The sequence below is a fragment of the Tachypleus tridentatus genome, chromosome 13 (assembly GCF_004210375.1).
Source record: "Tachypleus tridentatus isolate NWPU-2018 chromosome 13, ASM421037v1, whole genome shotgun sequence".
In the NCBI taxonomy this organism is placed as follows: domain Eukaryota; kingdom Metazoa; phylum Arthropoda; class Merostomata; order Xiphosura; family Limulidae; genus Tachypleus; species Tachypleus tridentatus.
This window is the reverse complement of record NC_134837.1, coordinates 187,248,838-187,272,864: the sequence shown is the minus strand read 5'-3', so window position 1 is coordinate 187,272,864 and position 24,027 is coordinate 187,248,838. Positions and strand designations below refer to the sequence as shown.

General features: G+C 32.0%; 2 protein-coding genes across 10 annotated transcripts in view; one reads left to right on the top strand and one right to left on the bottom strand.

Annotated features, from left to right (window-relative positions):
- Nucleotides 1-3: 3 nt before the first annotated feature.
- LOC143239739 (uncharacterized) lies at nucleotides 4-23,938 on the bottom strand. 2 transcript variants are annotated; one of them, XM_076481171.1, is made up of 5 exons: nucleotides 23,700-23,938; nucleotides 7,791-7,884; nucleotides 7,278-7,437; nucleotides 6,316-6,471; nucleotides 4-1,170 (listed from the first exon to the last, which is right to left on the bottom strand). In XM_076481171.1, the coding sequence occupies exons 1-5, from the start codon at nucleotides 23,936-23,938 to the stop codon at nucleotides 764-766; spliced, it is 1,056 nt and encodes a 351-aa protein (XP_076337286.1). In that variant the 3' UTR covers nucleotides 4-763. The 2 variants fall into 2 exon arrangements, with proteins under 2 accessions (XP_076337286.1, XP_076337287.1); XM_076481172.1 differs by lacking the exon at nucleotides 23,700-23,938 and adding an exon at nucleotides 11,199-11,459.
- Nucleotides 19,163-24,027, top strand: part of LOC143239737 (sodium-independent sulfate anion transporter-like) — an 85,244-nt gene continuing 80,379 nt past the window's right edge. For 2 of the 8 annotated variants that reach the window (XR_013021344.1, XM_076481169.1), the window contains exon 1: nucleotides 19,350-19,589. Coding sequence is in view for 4 of the 8 variants with exons in the window: in XM_076481169.1 (XP_076337284.1) it covers nucleotides 19,358-19,589 (232 nt within the window). In the remaining 4 variants the exon portion in view is untranslated. Of the gene's footprint in view, nucleotides 19,288-19,349; nucleotides 19,590-19,743; nucleotides 21,363-24,027 lie in introns of those variants that run through there. The other 6 variants (XM_076481168.1, XM_076481166.1, XM_076481163.1 and 3 more) reach the window with 5 other exon arrangements.

The following is a 24,027-nucleotide window of genomic DNA, read 5'->3' as shown; positions in this document are numbered from 1 at the left end:
ATATTTCTTTTAGGGAGATCCTTTATTAACAGTTTCTCATTCATTTTGGGTGATACAGGCCCACTGGTCTAAATGACTGAAGCTAAGATATTTCTAACTCTTTCTCATTTAACCAGAAAACAAACTGGTACCAACCACTTTACGTACACTTGGTTATGAAATGTGGATAATGAACTAACACTGATACAATAGTACAGAGTGTGAAATAATAAAAAAACATCTCAGTGATGTCAAATCAGGAATGTTTGATAGTACGTCCTGATGAATTTCTTTTTTTGACTGTAAACAGTTTCTGTTGATTCCCAGAGCCTTGTGTCAATTACTGTGCATAAGGAACACTTACGGCCTTTAGTGAAGCAGTCTTAATGAAAACCTGATTATCACAAAATAACCTTTTTTAAAGAACAGAAGTAACACAAGCGAACTAGATGAAAAAGAGTCTTTTCGAGTTGATATTATTTTCAAAATGTTCTACATGTTAACTGATAAATTCTAGTTCTTTAAGACACAGTATTACTTCAGAATAAGTTGAACTACTTTCAGTATGTTTCAAAATACTGAAGGTTAAGATAAAACCAAATCCTTCTAACATTTGTAAGAGTTTACTCTTGTCCCCCACAAATAGGGGTTCTGACTAAAATGAAGGATAGAAAAATATAGAGGATAATTATTTTTTATATGAATCTTCCACCTATGTGATAAAACTTGAAAAATTGAAGTGAAACTGCTTACAGGAAGGTCATATGTATGAAGAGATCAACTACTATTGGACCCGCACTTTTTTGACAGCTGGTTCTTCAGATGGGCAAGACTCACTGTTTTCGGTGTTTTCTTCAACTCCATCATTTGAAATGGAATTGTCGAGGTTTGAATACCCTGACTTTTCTGGACCAGTACTGAAAATGTCAGTGGATGAGATCTTGGAATCATGGCTATCTTCACCAGTTTCCTCAGAATTGTCTTCTTGTTCTTTGTTGACAACAGTTGACGTTTGGTCATCAAGTGGTTCATTATCCTGGTCACTACTGGACTTACCATTTGGGGTGGCAGGGTTATCATCTGCTTCTGCTTTGGGCATTCCTTCCAATAAAGAAGGATTCAGCTCCCGTGCCAAGTAGTGGGTCCACAGGGTAAGTTCCACCTTATGGGGAGTCCATTTTCCTTCTGGATCTAACAAGAATTAAAATTTCTTGTTACAAAAAATAACTTCTACATTTTATTAGCATTTCACTTAGGTTTAGGCTAAGTTAACATATATTATAAAAAATCTTTGATGTGCACCAAGTGGGTTATTATACACTAATAACCACATAATAACAGCAAAAAACTAAGAAAATATTTTGAGGCTGAATGCAAACCACCATTATGCTGGGGTCTGTTGGGTTCACGAATTTCAGAGCTTTGTGGATCTAAATCCAGGGTTTATACAAGGTAATTATTATTCATATTAATATTTTTTCCTTAAATTTAATTAAATTACATTCTGCATAAAATATAGAGTGAGTTATTTATTTGTGATTATTTGTAAATATACTAATACTGATGTTCTTAACAGTACACTAATAACTAAGATCCACAGCTACAAGATAAAATATTATAAACATTACTGTTGTATTTACAGTAATAACTATGGTCTACATCTACTACAGAAAAAATTATAAACATTATTGTTCTATTTACAGTTATAAATACAATCTATATCTGCTAGAAAAAAAATTATAAATATTATTTATATTTGTGTTACTTATGTTCTGCAGTAATATTTGTCACATCTATGGTAATCATTGAAAAAGATGTTTTACTGAAAAAGACAATTAAATATTAACTATTTTGACACCCCTGGTGACTTGGACATTTGTTTAGAAGTTACTCTAATCTTTCAACTGAATGTTTTTCTTGTTTAGCCTTCTTCTTCACCCCATATTCATATGCCACTTTTACAATGTTTATCTTGTATATAGGGTAAAGAAAAAAGCTAAACATGTGCTACTTTCACAATAAATTTATATCTTTCTCAGAAATTATCTTAGAAACCTCATAAAACTTAAAAACTCCAAATGTGCTGAAAACCATAAAGTTTGATCAATGAATGACCACACAGAATAACTTTTATACTTTGAATGACAGCTTTGTTCATCTCATCTTTTACAGTAATATGAAGCAATATGCCAGAAAAAAAAAAGTACCCAGTTTATGCAAAAGTAATATACAAATAAATATAAAGATTTCTGTCATACATTAACTAGTCTTATACACCAGTGATATAACTAAGCTTTATAAAATATAAATCTGTAACCACGTGTGGTAAGAATTGCACTAATTGCCAGTACTACCATTTTGATTAAGTTTTAACAATTCACTTTAATTTTAGTCTATTATATTGTCTTTCTTTCTGAAATCTTTTAAGATGTGATACCCATTTCTCTCATATCTGAAAGTAACTAAAACAATGAATTATCTTGTCATGTTTATTAGCATTTTCTTAAACACTTTAGTTTTAATCCTGTAACTACTGAACTGGAGGATGAAATGGTTTAAAATTTTACAAGGATATTTCTAAAAGTATGTAGTTTCAAAAAAGTAAAACACCAAACATCGATATTTTTTCTACTATTTTTAATAAAATATTGTTATTTCATGTAGTTACAGTTATTTGCACTAACACTTGAAAGGTGATTTTTATATGAAATATAAAAAATATTATTTCTCTTATAGTTTTCACATTTCAATTGGTCCACTATTATATAATTATAAATATTTTTAACTAAGTTAAATATAGATGAAATTAATAATATACCTTGTGAGTATGAAAACAGTTTATCAATACTTTCTATAAACACTGTTTCTGGTAGCTCGGAACTTATAATAAAAAAAAAAAAAATTAAATATTGCATGAAATACTCAAATAAAGATCCAAATACAAAATAGTTACAAAGTGTAATAAGAATGATATTCTACAGTCTGTTGAAAACAATATTGATGAATATATGTTAAAACTTAACTGTATTAAATGTTATTTACCTTGATGGTTTCTGAAATGGAAGTTTTATGTACTTAAAAACATTTCAACCCATTAACCAATCTAAACACACAATAATTAATAATTTAATTAAAGCTTATAATAAACTTTATCCTAAACAAAATTCTTATGTAGATTTACCTTTGATACTTGCTATTCCCAAATTTCATAGATCTCTGATTAGATTTATTTTTAATTTGGCAAGAACAGTTATTAAATAACTGGCCATTATATTTAAAAAATTATTCAATTTTATCTGATAAAATTAAAAATATAATCTTGACAAGAAAAAACATACTAATGAAGGTATCAATAATAAAATAATAATAATAATTTGGATAATAAAAAGTAATTAAACTATTTTAGAATATCTAAGAAATTGTGAACAAATAAATAACATTCAAACATCTGATTTTACCATATTGTACACCAAAATTCCATTTAAAGATTTGATATAAGTCTTTCATATAAGACTGATATATGGTGTATCCCCATCACAATGTGGGTCCTACTTTTTCAAACACCTCCTAAACCTAGGGTGCATTATATATCCAACTTTACAGCCTGTAACCTGGGATCCTTTCAAATAGTGCACCATTTTTTATTTTTGTTTTGGTTACAACAAACTAACATTAGCCAGAGGTTCAGATTTGTTGTTTTTAATGCAGTCCTTATTTCTGAATTTATTTTACTTAACCATTAGTATTAATATTCTCTTTAAATATGTTTCAGTATCAATATCGATTACCATCAACATACAGTGTGATGAAATGTTTAAAACAAACAAATGAAAGAAAATATTCATGTAATTTTCAACTCTCTGTAGAAATTCATTAGAATAATAACGAGTGTATTTTTCTTCTGTGCATAATAATTTCATTTTATCTTTTCCTTCATAGTATATTTTTAATTTTCCTTTCAAATTCTTTGTTTACTATCATTTATGCCCATATGTCAACTAATAGCTGCAGGAATTTATGAGGGTATTTCAGCAGACTCTGCAGAGATGCATCCCCAAAACAAGATGGCACTTGTACACATTATCTTGTTTATCACCTTTCACAATCCAGGTGAGAAGTTAAACTTATAAAAAAATCACTCATGTTTGATTTTTAAAACAAACATAATACAATGTAACCATCTGTCTAAACTATAGCATATTTATGTGTCTCAGGACAGCTGGCATGGGCATTAACAGTTACTAATAAAGTAAAGAACAATGTTTCGACCTTCTCAAGTAAGCTTCAGGTTAATATAGCATATTTAGGTAAAAAGCACCATGTGTGCTATAGACAATCAAGTAGATAACAAAACTAATGGCAGTTACACGTACATGAAGAAAACTGCATGCCAATTTCAAATTAACCGTTGATAGTCTTTCTAATTATGTACACTTGTTTCAACTAAGTACATGAATGTTCTAGATCTCAAGGCACAGTAAAGTAGGGGGGTGTGGCAACCATCAAGGGTTGCAAAACTTGTAATACTTTTTATATCACATAACTAGGGTCTATGTACACATGTACCTTACCACATTATGTTGCTAACAGTGAACCACTGCTAAAGTTGAGATGTTTCAAAGCCCATGGATCACATGACACAAAAACTGTAGTTTAAATATTTGTTAAAGATTTCCTTCAAAACAAAGTAAGTAAAAGTTAAATAACACAAACATTCAAATTATAACATAAATTACAATATAAATTATAACCTAAACTATAACATTCATTTCAGTGACATATAGTGATAGTAAAATGGTTTAATTAAATTTTGAATGCAATACAGCACCACATGTAGACAGAAATGTAAAAACGACATCTAGAGCAATAGGGTTGATGAAACTGTATCTCAATACAGCTGGTATGTGTATTAAAACTTTTATTAAAATAAAGTAAAGAACAACATTTTGACATTCCTAGGTCATCTTCAGGTTAACAAAGAGAGTTTATAACTGACTGTTGCTGAGCATGTCTTAGGAGACAGAGTATAAATGGGTACCAGATTTTAGAGGGCATTACAGTTAGGTTATTAATTAGTATAGGTATAAAGGTGTTCCTTTATATTGGTTGACTTTTGGTTGTGTAAGTAGGACTTATTTGATTTTGCAGTTGTTTATATTTGTTTCCCTGCTTAGTATCTGGGAGTTTTCTATGGTTATGTTGTGTGTAATTGGTTTGCAGTGTTCAAAAACGTGTGGTGTTTTTTTGTTCTTTAAATCTAGTTGTTTCTGCTTGTTTCTCCAGTATAGAAGTTGTGGCAGTTGTTGAATTGTATTTTATAAATTATGTTAGTGTTGTGTTTGTCAGTGTAATTTTTACATAGTATGGACTTTAGTTTTGTACCTGGTTTTTGATTAAATTTGGTGTTTACTGGAATCTTGTGTTTTGTAAAATGTTTTATTTTTCCAAATGTTGATTATTTTTTTGCTGATGTTGAGAACATATGGTATGCAGCAGTAGAAGGTTTTGTAGTTTGTTGTATCTTGGGATTTATTGTTGGTCTAGGTGTGTGCATATAATTGTTTCAACAGGTTTTGAAGAAATTTGTTGATGTTGATGAAGTGTTTTATTTTGTTGATTTCATCATTAATTTTATCAGGTGAACATAGTTTTGTGGCTGTGTTTATTTGGTTTCTTAATATGTTGAGTTTTTGTTTTCTTTCATGTGCTGAGTCCAAGGGAATGTATAATCCAGTATGGGTGATTTTTATGTGCATTTCTGTTTTTAACTGTTAAGAAATGCTATTTGGTTAGTTCTTTTTCCTGTTCACAGGTAAACTTAATATTGGGCTGTATGGAGTTAACGTGATTTAAAAAACAAAGTGTGCATTATGTAGATGTGAATCCAGCAATTGTATCATCAACAAATCTGTACCAATATAGTGATGGGTGTAAAGCTGAATAGATTACTTGAGATTCAATCTGTGTCATAAAAATGTTTGCTAGAACTTGTGACACGGGATTGCCCATATTTAGTGTTAATGAATGTCAAATAAGAGGGCTATTTGTGAAAAATACCAATATGCTTTGTTGTTCAGTATAAAGTGTAGAAGGATCTGTTATTTAACTGTCATCTTGGTCTACATTTCATTTTGATATTGAACATGGTCATACAGTGCTGAAATATATTACCACTATTAATTAACATCTCTTTAGATCAATACTTCATAATAAGTATAATTTAAGATCTTGTTAAATGTAATGTTCTTTTTATTACAATATTGAAGACCTGTTTTGTATTTTTATTTTTTTTTTTACAAATGAAACCAGAACATAAGTTGGACATATCATACTAACTTTTCTTGTTAAGTTGATCACAACACTTCTTGATCTGCTCATGGTAATTCAAATATTCTGCTAAGGTGTAATCGATTGCTTCAACACCTGGTGTTGATAACATACTTTCATCAGCCATAAACGCAACTTGATCAGGGTATCCAGCTGCCAAAATGGCTGCAGAAGAAATGAATAGGAAAACATTAATAACTAAATGGTCTCAAATACATAAAATACCAAAACTAAAGTCCTAACACACATAGTATGAGCCTATTAACTCTCTCTATATGGACTCACCAGTAACCATAAAACTACAGATAACACTCAATGTACTAAGTGTATCTTCATGAAATTTGGCAAGCTTTTAAAACATATTACAATCTATCATACAGAGAAAAGCAGATTTTTTTTATAAAGTATTTTTACTAAAGATTTACTATGAACTAGTGGAAAACCTTTATTAAATCAATCTGAGTTAAAATTGAATTTTTTTAAGTTAAAAATAAAAATACACAACTTACATCTTAGTTTTCCCTCTGCAGTTACAATAATATCTTAAAGTTGTGTCAAAAGATTATTTTCACATTATCAAGTTTATTTAATCAAATAGATAATTTAACAACAAATAAAACTTATAACTGCAATACTTTTTAAATGTTAGTAAAAATATTTAATATTGTTCTCAACTAAGAATACATCAATGACTGTTGTACGAATATATAATACTTCAATAACAGTGGACAACTTACCAGTAATACTGGCCATGCAGTTATAGCTGGACATAGAATACACTAACTACTGGATTTAAACTAGTAAAAATGTTGCCTGTGCAGTTATAGCTGGATATTGAATACACCAATAACTGGGTTTAAACTTTAAACTAGCAGTAATGTTGACTGTGTAGTTTAGCTGGACACAGAATATACTAATGACTGGGTTTAAACTAACAGTAATGTTGCCTGCGCAGTTATAGCTGAACATACCTGATGCTGTGGCTGGACCAACTCCCTTCAAAGTGGTAAGAGCTGTAATAGCATTAGAGATATTAGGAAGTTTTCGGAAGGCCTTTTTACTGGTCTGTTTGACTGCTGCTTCCGTGTTGATTCTCACAAGGTCCATTAAGCGAGGGCGAAATTTTCCTCTCTGAAAAATGAGATATTAAATAAAAACTTTACTTTAGATTAACTTCAAGTGTAATGTACTGGAATTATATACCTTAGTCTACATGCTTGTGTGCATACTTGTACACAACACGTACACATACCTTATATTTATACCAACACGTACATTATATTCACATCATCTTGTACACATATCTTATATTTACATCAGCCTGTACACGCATCTTACATTGACACCAACTTGTACACAACTATTTTTATACAAGTTTACAACTTTTACTAAAATATGTACCACAACATATCTTTGGTAAATGAACATTCAATTTACAGTATTTAGTTTCTAAGCTATCAAAAGACAAGTGAAAGGACACTTACAATTAGCTTCCACTTAGTTATCTGTACCAACTCTTCATGGGTAATGTGAGGGTCCTTTCTAGCATGTATGATCTTTGGAAGCTGTTCGTGATACCTGGAAATACACAGATATATTCAGCTTGTGTTTGTGACACCTATAAATACATAGATATAAATCAGCTTGTGCTCATAACACCTATAAATACATAGATACATTCAGCTTGTGTTCATGACACCTATAAATACATAGATATATTCAGCTTGTGTTCGTGACACCTAGAAATACATAGATATATTCAGCTTGTGTTCGTGACACCTAGAAATACATAGATATATTCAGCTTGTGTTCGTGACACCTAGAAATACATAGATATATTCAGCTTGTGTTCGTGACACCTAGAAATACATAGATATATTCAGCTTGTGTTCGTGACACCTAGAAATACATAGATATATTCATCTCATTTGTTCGTGACACCTAGAAATACACAAATATATTCAGTTGGTGACCTCTAACTATCTGTGCTCCATGTGTGTTAATATTGTTGTTCACGTATCTTGCTGAAACTCTTATATCAAGTGAGGTTAAAAGGAAATGTCACATTTTACCCAACTCTCTGTGTTACAAAAATGCAGCATATTTGATTTTACACTTACATTAATTTGTGGAGAATGCTGGTAAGTACAAATAGTTATTAGATATAAGAAGCAAGCATACACACAAACACCCATCTCATACATTAATAATAACATGAAATTTTAGTATAAAACATCTTCCAAAGTATTCTTACTTCATTATGCATGTACACATACTATGGATATTTTCTCTATTAAAGATTTTTATTCAGTAAAATGTGATTTACTACAAATATCACAGGAAATCAAAATTCATTTCTATAAGTTGTTTACAATATACACAAGCTGAAATACTTGTTTGAAAAAAATGGGCAAGTCTACCATTTTTGTTTGTCAATGTGGGACCTGAAGAAAATTATCTTTGTACTAAATCCCAATGTCAAAATATAGCCAAGTAATTAATCAAAACCATAAATTATGTTGTTGTTTTTTTATAAGCTCTATCCTCCTTAAAAAGACTCAAAATATGAGAAACTTTTGGTATTTCAATGTGTTGAATACATGAATATTCACAATTGTACCACTCCATCTTGACCACTGTAAATATGACCACACAGGAGCCCCAAATATACATTTGGGTTATTTGATTTTTAGCCCCATAAAATCCTTAAAAAAACATTTGGACATACTGGACAAAGGTATAATGCTACTAGGTTTATAATCCTACCATGTTTAGAGCCTAAATAACTTTATAACCCTACAAAGTTTATAGCTTTACAAAGTTAAGTCAATCAACCAACAAAATAAAAATGCTTAGAAAAAGAAGAAACAAAAGAAGGATGATACGTCTCTTGATGTAGATGTAATAAGAATAAAACTTACATTTATTTAACTAAAAACACATAGAAAAGACAATCACAGAAAGACACGTTAAACTATAAATGTCTAACCTTTGAACCAGACAAATTAAGGTCCTCACTCCTACATAACATGTATGTACACATTTCAAGTAACATTTCACCATTCTGAATTTAAACCTTATGGTTTAAAAATGTATTTAAAAGTTCATAACTCACTAATAATAATAAGTGGGTCAAATCAAAAGTGACATTTAAACAACATGTATCTAAAACCATGAAATGTGTAAATGAACTGTCTTTTTAACAATCAGATTACACTGGGTTATTAAATCAGACATTACAGTACATATATAACTGTCTCTACTTTACAAGCAGATTATCCTGGATTATTAAATTAAACATTACACTACATATACCTATAATTTACATGACTTTCACAGGTGTATCTTTACTGTACCCTACAAGATGTGGATTAGCTTCTTTACATATAAGAACACTCTATTCAGTGGCTTTGTAGTTTGATCTTGTGTGATGCCAGCCACACAGGTGTTCATGGATACATAAAGTTTCAATGTAATAAAAATTACTTTTAGTACAGACAAAGTTTATATTCTCAGTATATAACTTTAGGAGAAACTTACTTGATCCATGAGGATTAATGTAAAAATACAAAACCATTTAGACCAGACTATACTATACTATACCTGTAAATAAAACCACCAAGCCAATTTTTATTAAGGGTGAAGAAGTGTTGGTTCTGCTTGCAGCATTACCATTTCGTATGTGTAACAGATCTTGCACTTTCATTATAGTGAGAATATTCATGTTAAAAAAGACAGACTACTGGTAAAATATATTTTCATGTCATAAGAAAGTACTTAGAAAGATGAATATATTTCAGGAAACAGAGCAATCAACAAATAATTTTTCATTTTGATAGTCATCTAATTGGTGGGCTGTTTAAGTGAAAGAATTACAAAAAATAGTAAAACTACAAACTTGAATACAGAGTTTTTTAATTTTTAGTTAGAGACTTGTGTTTTGACAAAGTGGGTTTTCATTAGAATTAAACTTACAAACAGAAAAGTTTGCCTAATGATCTAATGTTTCTTCATTTTGAGATGGTTTAACTTTTGTTTCAGTTGTCATTTCAATTTTAAGAGTGAAAGGTCACTGTTTCATATTCATAGGGTGACTGGTTTTTTATCACATTGGTTTTCATTTTTATTATGACAAGTTACGGTTCAGTCACTAACCTCAATCTACCAAAATTGTTTTTTTAATTACCTTTTGGTAGCAAGTTAATTCATGCACACGTGAAACAATATCAAACTTAAAATTAATGTTAAATACGTTAGATTGACGGTTGTGCTAGTTTTAAGCTTCATGTCAAAGTTATTGTGATTTTTACTTTTTAGGATTATAACTACAAATGTAATATTATCCAGCCAGATCGGAAACAGGAACATATATAACCACATTAATTTGTAATGTGGTTAACTTATTACTTTCTCTCATAAGTTTTTAAAAGTTAAAATAACTACCAGTACAAATAAATTTGAGATTTTACTTACGAAAATTGCGATATTCAGTTAAAACAACAAATAATTTTTTCACTGAAAAGAATTACGATCCTTATATTTCACAAATACTACCACAGCGTATCATATTTGCTAAGCTAATGACACCGTAGTTGTGCTCTTACATCTACGGGTAACACCCACGGCACCATCGATTCACTGAGGCTTTAAAGAGGCACAAATATTACCTTGACACACGCGCGTCCAGACAACTTATTGATTACCACGTGATGTACACTTTTCAATTAATATTCGCGCGAAAGGTTCAAAAGTGGTTCACACTTTGACATACCGCGATTACCGATTGTAACTTCAGAGCACACGCCACACAAAGCGAAGCAACTGACGTGTTGAACATAGGCGATAGGCCTTGAATGAACCGTATACTATTATACAAGCAGTTTTTAACTTACCAAGTATCTAAGTTGATAAATTCCTCTGGTCCATTTTTCTTCGTCCTCTTGGCAGCTTTCAAGTTTAAAACATCATTATAAAGAGATAGCGCATAATCCCACTGCGCCGGTGTAGCTCTTACAAAGAACAATAAAGTAGAATCGTTCACATCAGCCATAGTGCAACACGTAGGCCTACACTGGCCACCCTTGCGACGTCGATCGCGTCCCTCGCTGCTACCCAATGGTAACGCAGTATCAGACAATGAAGCAAGCGAAATAGATAATAGTTCAGGTTATATGCTACAGATGGCAGTAGAGGCAGAGGATATAATCGTACTTGATTTGTTATTAATTGAGTTCAAAGCTACACAAAAGGATATCTGTGCTCTGTCTATCTCATGTATTATAATCCGATTTTGAGTTTTATAAACCTTCAGACTTACCATTGGGAAGCTCGTTTTTGAAAACTCTTAAAGATGATAGAAAAACAAAAATTACTTAATGAACTACAGAACGTACAGTATATAACCTGAATTGAAATAATATTACTAAATTTGATAATTTACCTTACATATGAATATACGCCACAGTAACATATACACTAACTTGAAATTTGGTAGGGATATAGCTTTGTCCAATTCACCTATGTATTTTAATTTTTTTAAAAAGAATTTTGTGGTACCAGAGGTCAAACAACTTGGATTTGGTACAAAAACACTTTTATACAGGCAACACACATTGAGAAACATAAATGTTGAACTTGTCCCCTATAGGTAATTATAATTGGTTAAGATGCCCCAAAATATAATTTTACAGTTCTTGTGACAGTTACTTCCCCGTATTTCGGCCAATTTATACAGGCTTAGCTATAAGAATGCCTCTTCTTCTTCTTTTTTTACAAGTACTGAACAGACAATTTTTATTTTTCTGTGTTTTCCACAATCTTATAGCGAAAAATTGGTCATGTAATTACGTAACGGAGGCATGTAATGTTATCCTTCTTAATTTTTCTAATTGTTTTTGTAATACTTTCTTTGGTGCATCTCGTATGTTATACCACGGCTTACCACCTGTATTGTAAATTCTGCCCAACCTTGTATGTTGTTAATATGTATCATATGGCTACCTATAAAGGTAATACTCGGGATATCTGTCGAGTCTTCCAACGTCCATAGGGGTTAATATTTCCTCACTTTTTTTTTTTTTTTTTTACAAGAACTGAACAGACAGTTAATATTTCCTCAGAAATATCAATCTTATTCCAAAACAGCTGCTAAAATAGAGAGAGAGAATACTCGGGAAGTTTTTTTGTTTGTTTTGAATTTTGCGCAAAGTTACACGAGAGCTATCTGCGCTAGCCGTCCCTAATTTAGCAGTGTAAGACTAAATGAAAGGCAGCTAATCATAACAACCCACCGCCAGCTCTTCTACTGTTTTACCAGCGAATAGTACGATTGACCGACACATTATAACGCCCTCATGGCATCTAATTTAAACGGTGAAATAAATATTAAATTTAAAGTACAAAGAAACAATAAGGCTTTTTTTTAAAGTGAATCAACGAAAGAAAACAACAATCTGTATTTAAATTTTATTCAGTAGTCCGTTAATAAAATAATATAATTTTATCTGATGAATTTAGAAATAAATAAAGTCAATACAACTTGAACAGTAAACATATCTATGAAAACATTTTCGTTTGGATAACATTTCTTGATAACTTATACATGTAGGCCCGGCATGGCGAAGCGTGTTAAGGCGTGCGACTCGTAGGCTGAGGGTCGCGGGTTCGCATCCCCGTAGCGCCAAACATGCTCGCCCTTTCAGCCGTGGGGCGTTATAATGTGACGGTCAATCCAACTATTCGTTGGTAAACGAGTAGCCCAAGAGTTGGCGGTGGGTGGTGATGACTAGCTGCCTTCCCTCTAGTCTTACACTGCTAAATTAGGGACGGCTAGCACAGATAGCCCTCGAGTAGCTTTGTGCGAAATTCAAAAACAAAAAACAAATAAGAATCGTTGAGAATATTTGGAGGTAAGATTCTGTGAGGAAACTTCACATATAGCAGAAGACATTTAATATTTTAAAATCTACTCAAACATACAGTGGAATTAGGGAAAGTGAAAATGGTCACACATTTAAACCTCTTAAGATACGACAACAAAGTAACATTGATACAAAATATGCCGGTCGGTGTAACAGATCAATAAATGAGTACTTCTTTAGTAAAGTTACAAGTGGAAGTGGAAACTTGTCTATAAACAATTCAACCTCATTGTACTGCTATATCCAGTGCGAACAAGACCTTTTATAAAATTCCACGACATCTGGGTCGTTTACACAAGTGATTGGAACGTTATTCATCTGTGGACAACTGTTATATTGTGAACTAGGTTAAGTTGGTGAATTGTAGTTTATCAATTTGAAATGAACAATTTATAAGTAAGAATAAAGATAAGGATCAATAACACATTATTATTCATTTACTTGAACACCATTTATTTATTATTATTCATTTTTATTTGAATTAATTTTAATTGTTGTTTGAAATGTGTTGTGAATAAGCAAGTTGGTGTTACTGTTCCTGGTATGGGGGCCATGCAGCCACGGCGTTAATAATGAAAAAGAACAACATTAGTTTTGATTTCTGAATTTCACGTAAAGCTGCACGAGGAAGCTAGTCCTCTTTTATTCTGAAGCGAAATACTAGAGGAAAGGCAGCTGGTAAACGCCACCCACCGCCAACTCTTGGCTACTCTGAACCAACGTAAAGGCGAGCTTGTTTATCAACGGGTTTAGATCCTGCAACTTGCAGATTGTTTGTTAAGTGCACTCTTACCACCAAGTCATGCCATGCCTGGATGCCTCAGTAATTCTGATTCTAAGATGTTATAAGTGAAAGTCATATAACAGAGCTTATCAAACCATCTAAATACAAACAACATAGATGTGTTTTGTTTTTGCTTTTTTTGACATTCCGTTCCAGCTCTAGCTGGTCGGTGGAACATTAGATGACGTCAAGAGACGGGGAAACTGTAATGTTAAGGATATAAGTATTATGTGAGAATACCTGAAGGAAATGATATGGCTGTGAGTGACATGAAGAATAATTATATAACTGGAAGTAAGAGCATATCTTTGGTGAAGTGTAGGAACCGGAAGTAGTAGTTCAGTAAGTAATCAATCAATTTATCACACCTCTAGATAGATTCGAAAGAAGAAAGTTGTCATAATTAGGACCATCAAGTGGAAGTGACATGATATGAAGGTTCAATAAATAATCATCTTTTGGTAAGGTTTTATAAAACACTCAGAAAGCATAGAGAGAAATGGGCAAATACGACATTTTGATTGAGAAAATACCAGTGAATGTACTTGATGCATAGATATTGAAGACAAATGAGAATGAATGAAAAGCTTATATAGTTATAGAATTATTGTGTTGTGGACTAAATAGTTTGGCACAACATTTTAAAACCTCGAGTCATTACGAAAAGTTGGAGGGAACAGAAAGTCAAGTAATGTGATTAAGTGGAACAGGATTGAAAAAAGATGTTGTAAGTATACAACACAAGGGATGGATTTAACAGGTATATTAGTTAGTGGTTGAGAATTGTCATCTGAGCCTTCCAGATGATGTGTTTGTCGAAAAGAATACCAAGATATTTAACTGCTTCCAAGAGGTGAAAAAGATATAATCACTTTAGACTTTAAATAGGAATGAATTACGGTAAAGACACTATTTATGGAGTTATGAATAAAAAAACTGCGGCTCTAGTCGTGAAGCTATTAATAATTGACGGAAGCGGTGGCTCTAAACCAAAAATGTGCTGACAACAGACTGCAAAGCTTCATTGATGAAAAGTATTATCAGACGGATGGCTGCAAGAGATGTATTATAAGCATATTTAAAAAGATGAACTGAGGGTCTCATATCAGTAATATATAAAGTATATAGGAGGGAACATGATACTAATTTCTGGGGTATACTAGATACTGATCTCTGGGGTATACTAGATACTGATATCTGGGGTATACTAGAACATGAAAAGAAGGAATGCGAGAAATTAAATATTTGCGGAAATTGATGACTTATCTATCTCATTTGTTATACCAGATCATAAGTATAAATGTATTCTCAAGACGGTTGGTATAGGTATTAGCACTTTAATTAAAATAAAGTACAGAACAACGTTTTGACATTCTTAGGTCATCTTCAGATTAATAAAGAGAGAGTTTGTAACTGACAATTGCTGGGCACATGTCTTAGGGACAAGAGTGTAAACGGGTACAGGATTGTAGATGGCGTTGCACTTAGATGTAAGATTATTAAATAGTACAGGTATAAAGGTGTTCCTTTGTATTGGTTTAATTTTGGTTTTAGTTGCTGTGTAAGTAGGGCTTCTTTGATTTTGCATTTGTTTGTATTTGTTTCCCTACCTCAGTATCTGGGAGTTTCCTGTGGTTATGTCATGTTTATTTGATTTGCAGTGTTCAAAAATATGTGGTTGTTTTATTGTGTTCTTTGAATCTGGTTTTCATTTGTCAACTTATTTTTCCAATATAGAAATCATGGCAGTTATTACATTGTATTTTATAAATAATGTTGGTGTTGTGTTTGTCAGTGTAATTTTTACATAGTATATTTTTACATAGTTTTGTACCTGGTTTTTGAATAAATTTGGTGTTTACTGGAATCTTGCGTTTTGTAAAAAGTTTGTATCCAAATATTGGTTATTTTTTTGCTCATGTCGGGAACATATGGTACGCAGCAGTATAAGGTTTTGTAGTTTGTTGTATCTTGGGATTTATTGTTGTTTGTTTGTTGTTGGTCTAGGTGTGTGCGTATAATTTTTTTCCACTGTTTTTTGAGGAAATTTGTTGATGTTGATAAAGTGTTGTTTTATTTTGTTGAATTCATCATTAATTTTATCAGGTGAACATAGTTTTGTGGCTGTGTTTATTTGGTTTCTTAATATGTTAAGTTTTTGTTTTGTTTCATATGTTGGGTCCCAGGGAATGTATAGTCTAGTATGGGCGATTTTTCTGTAGATTTCTGTCTTGAATCGTTTATAGGGTCTTGAGGTTAAGTTTGTTTGTTTGTTTTGTTTGTTTGGAAATTTCGCACAAAGCTACTCGAGGGCTATCTGTGCTAGCCGTCCCTAATTTAGCAGTGTAAGACTAGAGGGAAGGCAGCTAGTCATCACCACCCACCGCCAACTCTTGGGCTACTCTTTTACCAACGAAAAGTGGGATTGACCGTCACATTATACACCCCCACGGCTGGGAGGGCGAGCATGTTTAGCGCGACGCGGGCGCGAACCCGCGACCCTCGGATTACGAGTCGCACGCCTTACGCGCTAGGCCATGCCGGGCCCTTGAAAATACTATTTTGTTAGTTTTTTCCTGTTCACAGTGAACTTAATGTTAGGGTGCATAGAGTTAACGTGATTGAAAACTAAGTGTGTGTTCCGTAGATGTGAATCCAGCACGTGATAGCATGTTTGGAATTAATGAATAAAATTGGAAACATCCTATGAGCACAAACGAAATTTATAGTATTGTATGATTAGAATAGTATTAATTTATTGATCTAATGTAAAGTGCCAGTCTTTGGAACTTGGACGTGTGATATTCAATAATCCATAGTACAATAATATCTATTCTAGGTTCATGTTTGTTCTGGATATGCGTAGGTTTTACATTAAAAGTGGTCGAGAAAACCATTAGATTTATCATCTTGTTTCCAATTATTTCTGTTCTTTATTATTTTCGAAAGTAGATAATACCTGAGTATGGAAAATTTCAACATGAACTCCTCCTGGTGGACGTTTAGAGGAACTCAAAGAATTGTTTCGACAACTGAATGAAAGAACTAAAGTACAGGACAGTAGGTGTTCTACCTGTAACTTAAACGAACGTGTTAAACATATCACCAGGAACTGCAGCCAGTGGGAAGTAAAAACTGTTCCTTATGGATGACGAAAAAATGAACTATGATTACTCTTCCTAGAGTGGTAGCACCTTTCAGGTGTAAAGTGTACACCTATATATCAAATTTTAGTAGAAAATATAATTTAAATTGTTTTCATTCAAAAACAGTTTATATTTGAAGGAAACTGTCATTCACTGGTAATACAATCAGTCAACTAATTTCCTAAGGAAACTGACATTCACTGGTAATACAATCAGCCAACTAATTTTCTAAGGAAACTGTCATTCACTGGTAATACAATCAGCCAACTAATTTTCTAAGGAAACTGTCATTCACTGGTAATACAATCAGCCAACTAATTTTCTAAGGAAACTGTCATTCACTGGTAATACAATCAGTCAACTAATTCCTAAGGAAACTGACATTCACTGGTAATACAATCAGCCAACTAATTTTCTAAGGAAACTGTCATTCACTGGTAATACAATCAGCCAACTAATTTTCTAAGGAAACTGTCATTCACTGGTAATACAATCAGCCAACTAATTTTCTAAGGAAACTGTCATTCACTGGTAATACAATCAGTCAACTAATTTCCTAAGGAAACTGACATTCACTGGTAATACAATCAGCCAACTAATTTTCTAAGGAAACTGTCATTCACTGGTAATACAATCAGCCAACTAATTTTCTAAGGAAACTGTCATTCACTGGTAATACAATCAGCCAACTAATTTTCTAAGGAAACTGTCATTCACTGGTAATACAATCAGCCAACTAATTTTCTAAGGAAACTGTCATTCACTGGTAATACAATCAGCCAACTCTTATTTCTCCCCCTTTTCTTTTATTGTTACTATTTTTTATTACAGGCCACTGTTCACATCACATGCTAGGAGGTCGTAATAGAATAAGACCAACTAATAATGACTATCCCATGTCATGCCTTTGTTTAATTAAGGTCATTTAGTTTCCGAAGGATTTATATAGTAGGATTTTTCTAACCTGTCTCTATAGTGATTATATTACCTTTAACTCAACAGCAGTTCCAAACTCCGGCTATTGTACGAATGGCGGGACATTTTTAAGTACTCTTATGTTTTGATTTCCTTCCGACGTTTCAGTGTTAAGTCAAAACTAGAATTGGGTAACGCGTTATTGGAATAACTTATTACTTTAGAAACATTACTTTCGTCAATAATGATGCATTATAATGAGTTAGATTTTTAGATGGAGTATTAATGCAACAATTACTTTCTACACAATAGAAACAAGAACGTCTCGTTGTTGTACACTTTCATTAGTAGCCTTTTTTATTTTAAAACTAAAGTAAATCTCAGCTTCTAAATTTTAAGCAAATACATATTCAAGAGATATGATTATCCTTCAAGTAACTGGGAAGACTAGATGCAGAAATCATCTTACAAAAATGGCGTTCATATAAGCTTTATTGAAACTGGTGACCTCCTTTTCATCTAGCTAATTGTGCGTATGAAAGCTATGTAAAGAAAAATGTGAAGAACATTAGTTGAAGAAATAATGTTTTCCACCACCGCAATTTACAGATGTAACTTTAAAAAGTAAGGTCGATTTAAAATTCGCGCAAAACTTTTCGAGAACTATCAGCAAATAGCTGTCATTAATTTACAAGAGATAAATTAGAGGAAAGGCAGCTAATCAATATCATCCACCACAAACTCTTGGAATACTCTTTTAGCAATGAATACTGAGATTCACCGACACAATATAACACCTTCACAGCTGAAAAAAAACAAGTGACTTCAAATGACGGGTATTCGAACACTGAACCTTGGCAGACAAAAAAGTAAAAGTGTCATAACAACTATCTCACAGGACAAAAGGTAAACAAATGCACCAATATTACAAGGCCCTCATATTTTTATTAACTAATATGTAAGAACATTATATTTATGTCTTTTGATGAGTAACGAGAAATAATATAGCCTTTACGACTGACCTACCCAGCATTACAATAACGGTGATTTCGAAATGTTTATTTACATTTTTTTTTTTTTTTGACGTCAGATAGTATGACTGACTATCATTACACCATCCAAATTTATTGTTATAATATGGTTTCGCTTTTACCAGTTGCTTTTACCATTTACTTTTCTTATGTGTCATGCTTTTCTGTCCCCCACTGCTACAGCGGTAAGTATACAGATTTACAACGCTAATATCAGGGGTTCGATTTACCTCGGTTGACTCACCAGATAGCCCGATGTGGATTTGCTATGAGGAAAAAACACGCATACACCCTGCTTTTCTAAAGTTTCTAAATTATAATTTATTAAAAATAATGCTCCCCAGTGGTACAGCCAGTATGTCTGCGACTTACAATACTAGAATCCGGGTTTCAAGACCCGTTATTAGCAGAGCACAGATAGCTTATTGTGTAGCTTTGTGTTTAATTACAAAATTTCCAGAACATCATCATAGATGTATTTTTAAAGGTAAAATATCGTAGCAGTTTTGCTTCTTGATGAATATCATATAATCTTAATATTTTCAAATAAGAAAATGAAAAATATTCTCCCAATTTAAAAATTTAATTTATTGGGGGAAATATTAAGTAAGAAGGAAAAACGCAAGTTTTATGTCTGTACCTAACGCCTTCCTTAGAAACACAACTACGTTTGAAGTTTAGTCTGGATTAACCGTTGAAGTGTTAATTGTTATTGTAATAACTGTGGTAACGTTAGTGTTATTGCTTTTCTACTATTATTACTAACAGTGACGTTAGAACTTACTAATCTTATAACTGTACTACATTTCCTGATTAATTACGTTACTAACTATAAATAAAATGTTTATAACAAGAAGTGTAAGTAACAGCTATTTAAGTCTCGTCTTTGATGGTTGATGCCTTGAATTGCTTCACGTAGATTACCCTTGGGATTTGATTACATTTTTAATATATAACATAACATAAGATTAATATATAACATTATAAGGACAACAATGGACCCGTTGTTCCATCGAAACCGTACCATTCACTTAACCTCTAATCCAGTCCTTATTTAAATGCCTCATGCTAGTACAGCGGTATGTCTATGGATTTACAACGTTAAAATCAGGGGTTCGTTTCACCTCAGTGCGCTGAGCAGATAACCCGATGTGGCTTTGCCATAAGAAAACACACATCCTTATTTAAATAACTCACAACTGAGTGAAAGCAATGCAAAGGCCAAACACTGATAAAAAAAAACTGTATTAACGAAATATATCTCCTTTCCCAACAATATTTATAAAATAATTTCAGAGGTCCAAAGAATGATCCTAGCAAATATCTTCTGAACACTAACAATTCAATCACCTTTCTAACGTAAAGATCCCTAGATGAACACAATGCACCAAAATAGGCCTTATCAGTGACATACACAATTAAATTACAATCTTTTTAAGAGTTATGTTCAGTATTTTATGAATATGACAAAAAATAATGTTATTGTACCATGAGCAAAAGTACATTGCTGATTAAAATCATTCTATAACACTTAAAAGTTATTCTCATCAAAATTATAATTAACTTGAATCTGTGATTATTACAAGCCATCTGCCATTTTATGCTTGACTCATTAAATGATCTAAATCCTTTTGTAAGGCAGTGCCATCAAAGACTTTAATACACTCACAACATTTAGGAGGGTTATCATATGGAGGTAGGTTAAAATTTGCTTTCACTAAAGAAGAGAGTGGGGTATGATTGAGGTTTCTAAGGTTGCTACACTGTTAATTTGAGCTATGCTCTTGGAAGTTTTATGGGCATTAAAGTTTATAAAGGCTACACAGTTGAGATATGAACTAGACACTGCTACCTTTATAATAGAGTAGTTAGTTTATGATTTTCCATTAGTTATGACAGAATCTACAATATTGATGGATCTTAAGAGATCATAGTTAGATAAAAGGAAGTTAAAAAATTGGCTAGCCGAGATGATTGTTAATTTTTAAAAATGAAGGAAATTATTCAACTTGATGCTGCAGTGGCATGAACATGTACAAAAGTTTGAATGAGCCAGAAGTTATGGTGAATGGACAGAAGGAATCGAAATCTTTAAACAAAAATCACAATGAGGTTAAAGGAAATGCTTCAGTGCAGAATGTAGTTAGACATGTAAATTATTTTAGGACTGATTTGGTAAGATTTAGTTCTGACATACCTGTGACAAGGAGAGAAAGTACAGTTCATATCCAAGTGAAAGATTCCATCTAGAATGATCAAAGTAAGATTACCTAGTCTAGTTGTTAATACTAGAATACTGTATGCTTGCTAACAGTTTTAATAGACTGTTGGTATAAATAAGAAACATGGAAACTCAATTATTATACTGTGTTGGCTGTTGTACTGTAAGTTTAGATGGTAAACTTTATGTATGTAGTCAGTACAATAGCTATTTAGTGTGACATGATGGTACATGCTTTAACATTTCCTACCATGATAAAGAATGTTGGTACATGCTTTGACATTTCTTGACATGGTAAGGAATGATGGCACATGCTTCACTATAAGGAGTGATGGTACATGTTTCAACATTTCTTGCCATGATAAAGAATGTTGGTATATGCTTCAACATTTCTTGACATGGTAAGGAATGATGGTACATGCTTCTATATTTACTGATAAAATAAGGAGTGATGGTACATGATTCAACATTTACAGACAAAATAAGGAATGATGGTACATGCTTCAACATTTAGTGACAAAATAAGGAATGATGGTACATGCTTCAACATTTAGTGACAAAATAAGGAATGATGGTACATGCTTCAACATTTAGTGACAAAATAAGGAATGATAGTACATGCTTAAATATTTACTGACAAAATAAGGAATGATAGAACATGCTTCAACATTTAGTGACAAAATAAGGAATGATGGTACATGCTTCAACATTTAGTGACAAAATAAGGAATGATGGTACATGCTTCAACATTTACTGACAAAATAAGGAGTGATGGTACATGCTTTAACATTTAGTGACAAAATAAGGAATGATAGTACATGCTTAAATATTTACTGACAAAATAAGGAATGATAGAACATGCTTAAATATTTACTGACAAAATAAGGAATGATAGAACATGCTTCAACATTTAGTGACAAAATAAGGAATGATGGTACATGCTTCAACATTTAGTGACAAAATAAGGAATGATGGTACATGCTTCAACTTCTACTGACAAAATAAGGAGTGGTGGTACATGCTTCAACATTTACTGACAAAATAAGGAGTGGTGGTACATGCTTTAACATTTAGTGACAAAATAAGGAATGATAGTACATGCTTAAATATTTACTGACAAAATAAGGAATGATAGAACATGCTTAAATATTTACTGACAAAATAAGGAATGATAGAACATGCTTCAACATTTACTGACAAAATAAGGAATGATAGAACATGCTTCAACATTTAGTGACAAAATAAGGAATGATAGTACATGCTTAAATATTTACTGACAAAATAAGGAATGATAGAACATGCTTAAATATTTACTGACAAAATAAGGAATGATAGAACATGCTTCAACATTTACTGACAAAATAAGGAATGATAGAACATGCTTCAACATTTAGTGACAAAATAAGGAATGATAGAACATGCTTCAACATTTAGTGACAAAATAAGGAATGATAGAACATGCTTCAACTTCTACTGACAAGTTTTATCAGCTTTCATTCTCATTAGTGACATCTTAACTGCTTTTCACAATTGTTTGGAATAAACAGATGTGAGAAAAATAAGTTACCACACAAATACTCTATTGTAAGCATTCTTTTATTATTTAATTAGGTCACTTAATATAGTTACAGAAAAGAAAACTTGATAGTAAGGAAAATGGTAAGGTTATCACACAAAGAGACTTGTAAAGAAGAAACCAACTAATAAAGAAGCCAACGTGGATGGCTTGTGTACCTGACATTGTATAAACTATATTATATGAAACTTTGACCACAACTAAAATTCACCACAAAAATAACTGTTAAATAGACTGAACATTGTATTTTTATGTATTTAGTTAATAAAACTAATTTATTTTTAGAATGATTGATGGCAGTATCCAAACCATTGTTTTTCTCATTAGATGGAATATTTGGATCACAAGTAATGGTTTTTTAAGTGAGATAATGTATTGAGTGTAACTGATAGTATATTCTGTCTCTTTTACTCAGTGAAGAATGTAGATCATATAGGTGCTTGTGTTGTATATTATAATCATTGATAGAACAAGAAATAATTCACTTTCATATAGATGCTTGTGTTATATATTATAATTATTGGTAGATCATATAGGTGCTTGTGTTGTATATTATAATCATTGGTAGAACAAGAAATAATTCACTTTCATATAGATGCATGTGTTATGCATTATAATTACTGATAGAACAAGAAATAATTCACTTTCATATAAATGCATGTCTTATATATCATAATTATTGGTAGAACAAGAAATAATTCTCTTTAGTAATTCACTTTTATATAAATGCATCTGTACCAAAAATCCCTTTGTTTTAGTTAATTTATTTCATTTTTAGGGAAAGGTTATTTAAGTCTTACCTCAAAACTTGGGAATGAGATTTTCTGCTGGGATAGTGGTAAGTCTTTGGATCCACAACATTAAAATCAGGGGCTTGATTCCCTGCAGTGGATATAGCATATAGTCTGATATGGTTTTGCTGTATGAAAAAAAGACACAGTGATGGAGAAATAAATATTACAACAGGACAGAAAGAAGGAAACTTCCAGAACCTTTTTAATGATGTTCCATATCCTGATTTTAATGCCTTGCATAACATGCAGTTTGACCTGTTTTAGAAGAAGGGGGTTAGTCAAATGTAAGAGCCAAAATTCAGACTTTATCTCTTATTTTGAGTATCTGGTAAGT

Coding starts and splice junctions, on each gene's coding strand:
- LOC143239739 (XM_076481171.1), bottom strand. CDS start 23,938: ATGTTATGCAAGGCATTAAAATCAGGATATGGAACATCATTAAAAAGG. Junction 7,438..7,790: donor TAACTAAGTGGAAGCTAATT/GTAAGTGTCCTT, acceptor CTCATTTTTCAG/AGAGGAAAATTTCGCCCTCG. Junction 1,171..6,315: donor TGATCAACTTAACAAGAAAA/GTTAGTATGATA, acceptor AATTCTTGTTAG/ATCCAGAAGGAAAATGGACT.